The following is an 11,023-nucleotide window of genomic DNA, read 5'->3' on the forward strand; positions in this document are numbered from 1 at the left end:
CCCTCATGATATTGTATGTCTAAGTCATAGTCTATGGTATACTCTAACCATCTCCTTTGGCGTGAGTTTAGGTCTCTTTGGGTGAAAACGTATTTCAAACTCTTGTGGTCTGTGTAGATTCTACATTTCACTCCATAAAAATAGTGCCTCCAGATTATTAGTGCAAAAATAATTGCAGCCAATTCTAAGTCATGGGTTAGATAATTTACTTCATGAGTCTTTTAACTTCCTTGATGCATAAGCAATCACTTTCCCATTTTGCATAAGTACACATCCTAGACCATTCTTAGATGTGTCACTATACACATCATATATACCACTATCATCTGGCAGTTTAAGCACTGGTGTTGTTATTAGTGTTTGTTTCATGATTTGGAATGCCTCTTCACATTTGTCATCCCATTCAAACTTCTTATCCTTTTTCATTACCGTGGTCATAGGCTTAGCAATTTTCGAAAAGTCTTTCACAAAACGCCTATAATAGTCTGCCAAACCTAGGAAATTCCTAATATCCGATACGGTTTTTGGCATAGGCCAACTCTTTACTGCCTCAATCTTTGCTGTGAAAGGAATGGTGTCCTTCCAATAAGTGTATTCTTTCGATAGAGGGTTCAGAAATATTATAGAGTTAATTCTTCAGTAAGATCAAGTGATCGGAATGCCTAGGTGGAGGCCGCTTCTGATTAGTATTATCAAGGTACAATTGGTATTGCAACTTAATCTTAAGTGAACCCTTTGAGTCGAACCCAATCGAATCACCGATCCGAGACAACGAATTAATCCGAAAGGATTTAATGAGTCGACAGAGTTTTACGAATACAGACGTCAGATATCGAGCCTAGGGCACCGAGACCGAGCGTCGCAAAATCACAAAGAGACAAGTATAAAAATAGCCTTAGCACCATACTGGCCTAGCCATGTGGATGCTAGGCTAGTTCGAGCTAGCATGCACCTAGCATGGCTAGGCGCAAGCCTACGCGCACCATCGCAGCCTAGGCACCCCATTGCTGACCATCGCAGCCCTAACATCTTGCCTAGGCGCTGACGCAACCCTGGCATGATGCCTAGGCACCATCGTGCACTATCGCAACACAGTAGGGCCACACACGCACCAAGCAAAGCCATCGCAGTGCTAGGCACTAGCGCATGTGCATGTGCGTGTGTGCGTGCCTCGCACCAAGCATAGCAGTGTTAGGCACTGGCTTATGCGTGCTAGTGCGAGGATGCCTAGAAAGCATCGCCCAGCACGCATGCTAGGCCTTGCGTGCGTAGGCTCACTAGCTGGGCTAGCAATGGCGCGAGGCTGGTGCGTGGTGTGATGCGTGCTGTGCGTGACTAGTGCGCATGGTACGTGGCTAGTGCATGTTCTGCGAGGCTGATGTGCATGGTACGAGGCAAAGGGGGCTAGCATGCGTGGCTCGCTAGCAGCACGCATGCTGGCTATGCTAGCAATGGTGTGCGAGAGGTGCTGCGATAGATGCGAAGGCTAGCACCAGCGCCTAGCACTGGCCAACACCAGCGCCTAGCATCGCCCAGCACCAAGCATGCACACCAGGCTGGGATGCGAGGCTGCTGGGCAGGCTGGTGCTAGCTGGCTGGGCTAGCTGGCACTACTAGCTGGCGTGCTAGCTAGCAGCAGCCCAACAGCCCTTGTTTGAGCCGTTTTTTCATGTGGGGACCATTGCTTTGAGAAATGGCTTGGGGATCAAGGCAATGGCCCCCCAAGCCTTTTGTCCTCACTTGGCTTTCTCTATTATTGTGCCATGTTTCAATTTGTGATTGAATTGGTTAATATTTTAATTTTGGAATAACATAATTATCATTTCACCAACTCTCCCACATTGATGGGTAATTGAAAACCAAGGATTCATTTCCTTATAAGTACTCTTCAAGGGTGTTGGGAAATGAACAACCTTTAGTGGAATTAAAAAGGAAACTCCTATAATTAGAGTAAACCTTTGATTCGTAAAACTCATAGTTTTGTTTTGTCCGGGTCTTGACTAACCTTCAAGACTTAAGACGCTCGGGTCGGGTCGAGGGTACGATCTGTCAGAGATCTCGTAGTTTCGGGATTTTGAAGTAAGAGCTCTTCGGGAGCGAAGCACGCAACAAAGGTATAATTCTTGTTCTTAGTCTTGTTTGATTAAGTTTATTATGCTTGTTAATTGCTTTAATTAAGGTGCGGGTCTTGGGGGGTTTCCTTCCGCGTAGTGTCAGGTCACTACGAAACCCTACACGTTGGATGTACTTCTACTCCTTCTTTAGACACGAAATGTCCTAAGAATACCACTTTCTCCAACCAAAACTCGCACTTAGAGAATTTGGGATAAAGCTTGTTTTCCCTTAGTGTTTGCAAAACTGCCCTCAAATGTTCTACATGATCCTCCTTACTCTTTGAATATACTAGTATATCATCTATGAACACTACCACAAACTTGTCCATAAATGGATGAATTACCCTATTCATCAAGTCCATAAAAATTGCTGGGGCATTTGTCAATCCGAAAGGCATTACTATGAACTCGTAATGACCATATCTTGTCCTAAATGCAGTTTTGGGAATATCTTCGTCCGCGATCCTAAGCTGATGGTATCCGGACCTAAGATCAATCTTGGAAAATACCTTTGTGCCTCTTAACTAGTTAAATAGGTCATCAATCCTTGGTAAAGGGTACTTGTTCTTTATGGTGACCTTATTCAGTTCCCTATAATCAATACATAATCTCATACTTCCATCTTTCTTCTTCACAAATAACACTGGTGCACCCCAAGGCGATGCACTAGGTCTTATATACCCCTTTTCTAACAAATCTTCCAATCGCTCCTTCAACTCGCTTATCTCTGCAGGAGCCATGCGGTAAGGTGCTTTGGAAATTATTGTTGTTCCTGGAATTAGCTCTATTCACTACTACATTTTTTACCAAATGCAACGGCCTAATAAATTCTAATGCAACGGTATTCTAATTGCCGTTGCAATAAAGTGGGCTTTTTCCACGGATTTAACACTAATATTCTTAGAGGTATAGCTATTGCCACGGCTGTAGAGAACCGTTGCAATAGCCCAGCTATTTTAACAAAAATGAGGGCTATTGCAACGACATGTGTTGTATCATGAAAATATAGAATGAAGCGCGCATTCTTCCCTCTATTTTTTTCACCAAATATTTTGAACAACACGTGTAAGAATTTGCTTCCCTCTATTCTCAATTCTCACGTACAGAATTACATATAGTAGCTTTCAATACCCCTTTTACTCTATTTTCCCCATTGTCAATTTCTCACCATTTTCCCCATCTTCTCAGATCTCATAACTTCAATTCTCCAAAAATACTTCAAATTTTGAAACGAAAATCACGAAAAAAAAATACTCTAAAATTGTAAGAGGAAAATAATTAAAGAAATCACGAAGGCGGCACTCCAGCGGTGGTGGCTGAAGGCGGCACATGCGGTCTCAATTTCATTTGCATGTCCCTTCCTTGAGCTGATTGCTCGAAATTCTCTTCAAGGTATTCAACGAATTATCGTTTTGGGTTAATTAAATTTGAAGTTTTTTCCTTTGTGTTTGGAAATTTGTATTTGATGCCATGGAAGATGAAGTTTCTGCTCTAGTAACTCTTAGAATTAAACGGCTAATGGATTTTGTTTAGCAAAATTGATTTTTTTATTTTATTTTTTTTTAAACCTAGAAGTACTGAATGTTGATTGTATTGGAGTAGTCTAATGGGGTTTTTTTGGGGGAATTTCATATAAATGGATATTAAGAAGATATAATGATTTGGGGTGGCTGGTTTGGGGGAATGAGGCTGCTTGCATGGTGTTAAGTTTGAGGATAAAAAACATAATAAGTTGAGTTGCTTTGGAAAAATTCAGATTCGCCAAAAATAGGTCAACGAAGGGAGTTGTTTGGCCATTTAATGAGTGTTGAGAAGTGCAAAGGTTATTGTTAGCTTATCTGGATCAAGTAATACTTTGTTTTCTTTGAGTGTTACAATTGATTGTTGATAGACAAATAGACTTTGCCTGACTATGAAGTTTGCAGGGATTTAGCATTATGTGTTGAAGTTATCATATTATTCTTTACTCTAAGCTAAGTTGGGAAATTGTCAGTCAATTTAGCACAGATTTATCAACCCTATGGAGCACATTTTGTGGCAATTAGTAAAGTGTTGTTGCCTTGTTGGAATCAATTTATGATTTGATATAGGGAGACTGATTGATAGTTTTGGTGGCATATCTTTGTATTTTTGGTGGCATCTATCTTAAAGATATAAGACTTTAGTGATCTAGAAGTACTAAATGTTTCGGGGTGCTGGTTGTTCGTGTAAGTTGTACCCTATTGTAAGTACAATAGGATGCATTGTTCAGTAAATGCCCGACTTGCATGGTTGTTGTTGCTATTGCACAACCCTAACAAGGTATTCAAGTACGCATGTCAAGGTCTCTTGTGATTTTCTGATACATTGCATTAAAATTGAAGTGAAGAGCTCATATATATTACAATCATGGCAATACTCTTTTTTTTTTTTTTGGGGGGGGGGGGGGGGGTGGATTGAGAGACTGAAAAAGCATATAATAACATCTCACTCAAGTTTTTAGACACCAATTCACTGTAACAGTCTTAGACAATTTGTCAGTCACTACTGATGTAAATCAAAAGAATTCAGAGAATGCACGAGTAATTATTACCATATATCACTCTTGTTTGACCCTAATATGAAGTGCTTGGTTATCTATAATCTATATGCTATTAGATTGCTCAAAATAAATTAAGACAACTAATTTTCATACTGAAACTGAAGTTAACTAGCTACTTAGACTCTCAAGTAACGAGTTTCTTGCCTTTTTCATACGAAGCCCTTAAAGACTCATTTCTAGTTGCTCTTCTAGAGATTGCAGCTCCTCTATGTAGTACCATAATGTACCCACCTGTTCAACAGTTGTATGATCTGCTTTCTCCGTATTCTTTGTTTTACCAATAGCCATCCCCCGTACACTCACGAATTGTAGTAGTGACTGAGTTGGACATCCCAACATTTGTCCTGCCTCCCATTCCTTTAAAAATAAAGAAATATAAATTAAAATACTCAAACATCATTGAAGCAATGAACTTAGGATGACCACAAAGTCTACAATAATAAATCCCCCTACCATTCTCCATCACTGTTACAGGAGGATTTTAATTAAAACTGATTTTGGCAGGAAAGTTTGTTTAGCTTGTAAATTTTGCAATTTTGTCATTTTTCAGTTAGTTAGAAGTGGGATTCTTTTCTGTTAGAGTTTGTGTAGCTGTAATGAAGTGTGCTTAGGCATATTAATACTGGAACAAACCAAACCAATTGAACAGCAATGTTTTGGTCATCTATCTTTAGATGAGTATTTTTTGTGTTTGGAAAACTATCACGTCTCTGCCATCCTAATTATTTAATTAGTAAATCCTAATTATAATTAATTATAACTATATGTATTAGAGTTGGACAACATATATTGCATGGAGGGTGGGAAGCACATGATCTTTTTTTAAATACCAACAACAATGCAAGGATCAATTAACAAGAAACAATGTTTATTTATGGTTAATTGGCTCATTTCATTCATTTCAGCATTGGCTCAGTGTGAATCAAAGTATTATCATAGCAAACACCATCATGCCTATACCAACCTCTTCTCTTTTTCAATTTTTTTATTACTTTTTTTTAATATAAATACTTGTTCGTATTTCCTTTATCTTTCGTGTCATTCTTACATGTGTGTTATCTTAATTATTCACATGCATGAAGTTTAATCACATGAACTTATTGGAGCTTATTAAAACTTGTTGTAACTGTAAATTAAACTTATTAGATAATTAACCCATCCATATCAAAGCTTGAGTTTGTTTATTCTTATTTGAACTTAATTTATTGTAGCAAGTGATAATAAGATTAGTAAAACAAAGTCATTAAAAAATTATACGAAGTACAACTCTTTCGGGTTGGTAAAAAATCAAAAATTTAAAATTTGCCGTACAATAATTTTTAATATTTGAAGTTGTAAAAAATAGAAATTTCCGAACTTGTAAACTATTTAAAAGTAGAAATATATCCATAGCTAGCTAGTATTAAAACAAAATTTTGTTTATGAAAACAAAAATGATTCAGCTTAATTAGTAATTTATGTGTATCATGCTAGCTTTATCACCAGTTATTTACTACTAGTACTATTGTATGTACTTTCTAGTAGTCTAGTACTACAAGACATGCACAGCTAGCACCATCATTTCTTCATTGCATCGCTAATTTATAGTTTTTACTCCATAATCCAACTGCCCTTCGAGTATTTTTATGTTTTCCTTGTTTTTCATTGCCCAAACTCTAGTCTATCTTGATTTGTATTGTTTATTTGATGGTGGCTCTTAAAATACTAGAAGAATGATTATACTTTGATATGTGTTCTCCCCAATATTATTAGTTTAAGGCTTTTTAACTTTCCTTACTATTTACACTTGCCTCTTTTTAATATCTCATTTCTTTTTCATTGTTACTCGATTAATGTAAAGTGGGTCATAAATTTGTATGAATATAACTTTGATAGTCCTTCCTTATTAAAATTGATAAAGTTATCCTTGGCAATAGAAATACACTAGTTTTAAGTATTCTGATTTTTAGAGTAGTTCTCTTTCTTCCTAGTGCCAATAGAAATACACTTGATAAATGTTTTTACAGTAAAAATTAATTAAAGTGACCCTCTTAAATCTTATCCTAAGGTATGGATAGTGGAACTAAAGAGTGGTGGATGTTTGCCAAATGGAGTGATGAATATGAGCGGGGAGTAGATGAATATGTACAAAAGGCTTTTGCTTTCAAGTCTCAAGGAAATCAAATTTGTTGTCCTTGTGAAAGTTGTCATTATCGTTTTTGGCGTCATGAAAGTGTTGTGAGAGATCACCTTATTTGTAATGGTTTTGTTCCTCGAATGGATAAGTTATCAGAGTTAGGGATCAACATTAACATTGAAAGGGAACAGACTATTTTGGATAATGATGAAGGGTCAAACCCAAATGATTTCAATGATGACATAGTAGGCTTGTTGCATGATGCACATGATGCTTTGACAAGCGCACATTAGGGCGCGCTTTAAGGCATATAAATGGGTGATTTTGGATGTATTTAGGCCCGTTTTGGTCGTTTATTGCCTTGTTACACTCGTTTCCTTCATATTACGTGCTTCACGGGTTTCGGTCTGTTTTTGGTGTGTTAACAGGTATAGTTGACCAAGTTATGTCGAGTCCCGAACCATTGGTGCGTAATCAGGCTATTATCGATCCTAGTCCACCAAGCTAAGGCTTTGCTGCGGTTCTCAAGGCCTTGAAAGGCAAGTTAAGTAGCAGGCAAGGCAGAACAGTTCACAAATATGACACCTGTTCACTATTTTACTCACAACTTTCGGTATACAAATGATAATGGAGTGATTCTAATTGCATTGGAAAGTAGTCTTGAAGAGCTTTCCAACGATATATTGCACGCCTCAAACGAAGCTCTGGATAAGAAGTTGTGACTGTTTTAAGAAGACCAAAGTGCCTGCAACCTTCCTGCCTATGCTGCACGGCCGTGCCACTTTTAGCACGGCCGTGCCAAGCCAATTTCCATGCCCGTGCCAGTGCCAGATTCAGCACGGCCGTGACCGATTCAGCACGGCCGTGCCAGGCATTAGCACGGCCGTGCCAGATTCAGCACGGCCGTGCCAGGCATTAGCACGGTCGTGCCAAATTCAGCACGGTCGTGCCATAATTGAAGATAATGCGGATCAGCTACTGCCATGCTTGCACGGCCGTGCCACTTCCAGCACGGCCGTGCCGATTCCCGAAGGGCAGCCTGCGATTTACTTTTCGATTTAAAACATATATATATAGCCCGATTGTAAGGGTTAACAGACAGTTTTAGAGATAGTTTTGAGAGCCTTTGTAGAGAGTTATTGGAGAACGTTCTTAGTATTAGAGATTCATTAGTTTTCTTAGAGATATTTCTAGAGATTTTATTTTTCTTGGATTGATTTGAAGCAAGATTTGCGAAGATTCTTTGTATTATTCATTGACGACGGATATCAAAGTTCTGAACTTTTCCATTGATTTGCATCAATACAATTGGTATTATTCATTCTTGTTTATTAATCAAGCTTTATTATTCCTTAATCAGAATTCATGTTTATATCTATTATGCTTTTGGAATTCATTATTGCTTTGATTATGAATATGTGTGAGTAGTCTCCTAGCTAGGGTTTCGGGATGAAACCCGGCCTAGGTAATCTAAGTAATTGAGGATTGATTTTGATAAACGGATTGTGATTAAATTGATTATATGCGATTGCATGTTAATTCATTATAATAGGAGTAGCTAACCTAGAATCTTGAATTTGATTGCATGATATTCTTGATTTGAACAAGAGATTGTGAATTGATTATTTCATTATTGAATGTGGTTTGATTATGTATCGAGTAATGTTAAGTGCATGAGAAATCCAAGCTTAGTATTGCCCGTTGTCTTCCTATCACATGATATTGATCAAACTTATAGTCTTTGCATATCCCGTTTGTCTCTGTGATTCCTTGTTGCTTAGTTACCAATGGTTAGGCGGATTCCCGTTCTCCCTAGTGTCTTAGTTTATTGATTTATTCCATCTTATTAGTAGTATTTTAGAACACCATTTTCCATTGATTTCGAACTAGCTTAGATTTAAGATTGATTTGCAATTACTCTCGTTCCTCGTGGACCGAACCTTTATTTGCCATTGTACTTGGTTATAGGGTGTTCGTATAAGTATTGTTTGATTGAGAGTTAGATTGTAGCGACCGATTTAACCCTCGTCAAAATGGTGCCGTTGCCGGGGAACGGTGTTTGTTAATTGCTTTTTGATTTCTTGAGTCTAGTTCATCATTAAAAAAAGCACAAAAAGATTTTTCCCTTTTGGCTACACTTGAAGCCCTGCTATTTAATTGGTTTGGTTAGTGTGTATGCGCAGGTCTAAACAGAGAGAATTAATACCCTTCGATCCAGAAATCGAAAGAACTTTGAAGAGCAATCGTAAATCTCGATTGACGTCATCAAACTCTCAAGTAAAGGAACACAACACACAACAGGTTCCAATGGAAGACATACCGCGCCAACCTAATCGGCCAGCACCACGACCCCTTAAGGAGTTGGGAACTCTTGAGGCGTATAGAGCTTCAAGTGGGATTGCTCCACCCACTACTGAGGCCAATGATTTCGAGATCCGGCCAGCTATGATCACCCTCATCGAGAGAAGGCAGTTTAGTGGTGCCAAGCATGAGAGCCCTTTGGCTCATTTGAACGAATTTGAGAAGTACTGCAATACCATCAAGGTTAATGGGGTGAATCAAGAGTTCGTGAGATTGAACCTTTTCCCCTTTTCACTTATTGGGAGAGCTCTCGAATGGTTAGAGAAGGAGGTGAAGCCGAACACTCTACACACTTGGGATGATGTCACGACAGCATTTTTGGGAAGATTCTATTCTCAAAAGAAGACGGCCGATGCTAGAGCCTTGATTCAAGGGTTTCGGCAAAGGAGTGGGGAGTCGATCTATGAAGCATGGGAAAGGTACAAGGAGTACCAAAGAGAGTGCCCACACCACGGAATCCCAACATATCAAGTTTTACAGATTTTCTATGGAGGATTGAGTCCTCAAGGGAAGATCAGTTTGGATGCGGGAGCAGGTGGCCCAATAATGAACAAAACTGAAGAGCAAGTCATAGATATTATCGAAGATGTGGTACGACACCACATGGATTGGCAAGACGGCGAGCAAGATGATGTAAACAAGAGTGGAGGAGCGGTCTATTCAGTGGACCACCTCAATGCCATTAGCAACCTGACATCACAAATTACGAACCTCGGGAAGGAGATGTCAGTGATTAAAGCCAAGCTCGATTACGTGCCATTGCAAGATCTTCCCTCCCAATCTAAGGGGAAAGGTATGAATCCTAATCCTTCCGTTTCTAATATGCTTGTAGGATGTATTTTATGTGAAAACTGTGGGTCTTATGATCATTATACTAATTTCTTGTAATTTTGATCCCTCATATGATCCTAATAATAATGATGGTAATAGATATAATAATGAACAGGTCAATGCTATGTCTTATGATAACGGACCTAGGAATGACAATAATAGATATCTGCCACCTAATCAAAGAGGGAACAATTATAATCAGGGAGGTAATGATTTTGATTATCAAAACCAGTGGGGAAATAGGGGCCAAAGGGACCAAAATTCCCAAGGACCCTATAATCAACATGGTGGTTTTCGAAATCAAAACCAATACCAACAGGGTAATCAAATGAATCATAATCCCAAGGGCAATTCAATCAAGGGGGAAACGGCATTAATAACAGGGGAAACTGGAATAATTATAAGGGGTACTCTAATCAAAATCCCCAACAATCTAATGTGCGTGGTTCCCGAGCTACAAATGATAATTATTATGCTCAAGGACCACCACAGAGATCTAGCTTGGAGGAAATGATGGAGTCCCAGGCCAAAATGTTCAACACTTTTATGTCCACCACAGATAAAAAGTTTAGTGAAGTGATGACACATAATAAGATACAAGAAACCCAGATTTCTCAATTGGCTAGTGCTATAAAAGATGGGGTTGGAGTTTCAAAACTACCGCCTCAAGGTATTGACCCTAAAAATTCTGTGAATGCTATCAGCACTAGGAGTGGAAAGACTTTGATAGGGAGTGATAATGTAATACCACCAAAGAGTCAACCTGTGACTCCACCTATCACTGATAATGTTGTAGAAAGTGAGGATGAGAGGACCAGAGAAACTGTGAAGGGGTAGAAACTGTTAACCTCACTGAACACTATAGGGCTATAATAATGAACAAAATGCCTCCTAAGTTAGGAGATCCGGGTAGCTTTTCAATCCCTTGTGCTATAAACAAAATGAATATTGATAATGCTTTGTGTGATCATGGAGCCAGTGTTAGTCTCATGTCATATTCTGTTTATCAACGATTAAATA

At 38.8% G+C, this 11,023-nt stretch overlaps 1 protein-coding gene across 1 annotated transcript; it reads right to left on the reverse strand.

Annotated features, from left to right (window-relative positions):
- Window positions 1–210: 210 nt before the first annotated feature.
- On the reverse strand, window positions 211–2,854 carry LOC110720651 (uncharacterized mitochondrial protein AtMg00860-like). Its single transcript, XM_021899705.1, has 2 exons — window positions 2,731–2,854; window positions 211–560 (listed from the first exon to the last, which is right to left on the reverse strand). The coding sequence occupies exons 1-2, from the start codon at window positions 2,852–2,854 to the stop codon at window positions 211–213; spliced, it is 474 nt and encodes a 157-aa protein (XP_021755397.1).
- Window positions 2,855–11,023: the final 8,169 nt, after the last annotated feature.

The sequence above is a fragment of the Chenopodium quinoa genome, unplaced genomic scaffold (genome assembly GCF_001683475.1).
Source record: "Chenopodium quinoa cultivar QQ74 unplaced genomic scaffold, ASM168347v1, whole genome shotgun sequence".
NCBI classification, from domain to species: Eukaryota; Viridiplantae; Streptophyta; class Magnoliopsida; order Caryophyllales; family Amaranthaceae; genus Chenopodium; species Chenopodium quinoa.

Coding starts and splice junctions, on each gene's coding strand:
- LOC110720651 (XM_021899705.1), bottom strand. CDS start 2,854: ATGGCTCCTGCAGAGATAAGCGAGTTGAAGGAGCGATTGGAAGATTTG. Junction 561..2,730: donor TGTGAAGAAGAAAGATGGAA/GTATGAGATTAT, acceptor TTCCTTTCACAG/CAAAGATTGAGGCAGTAAAG.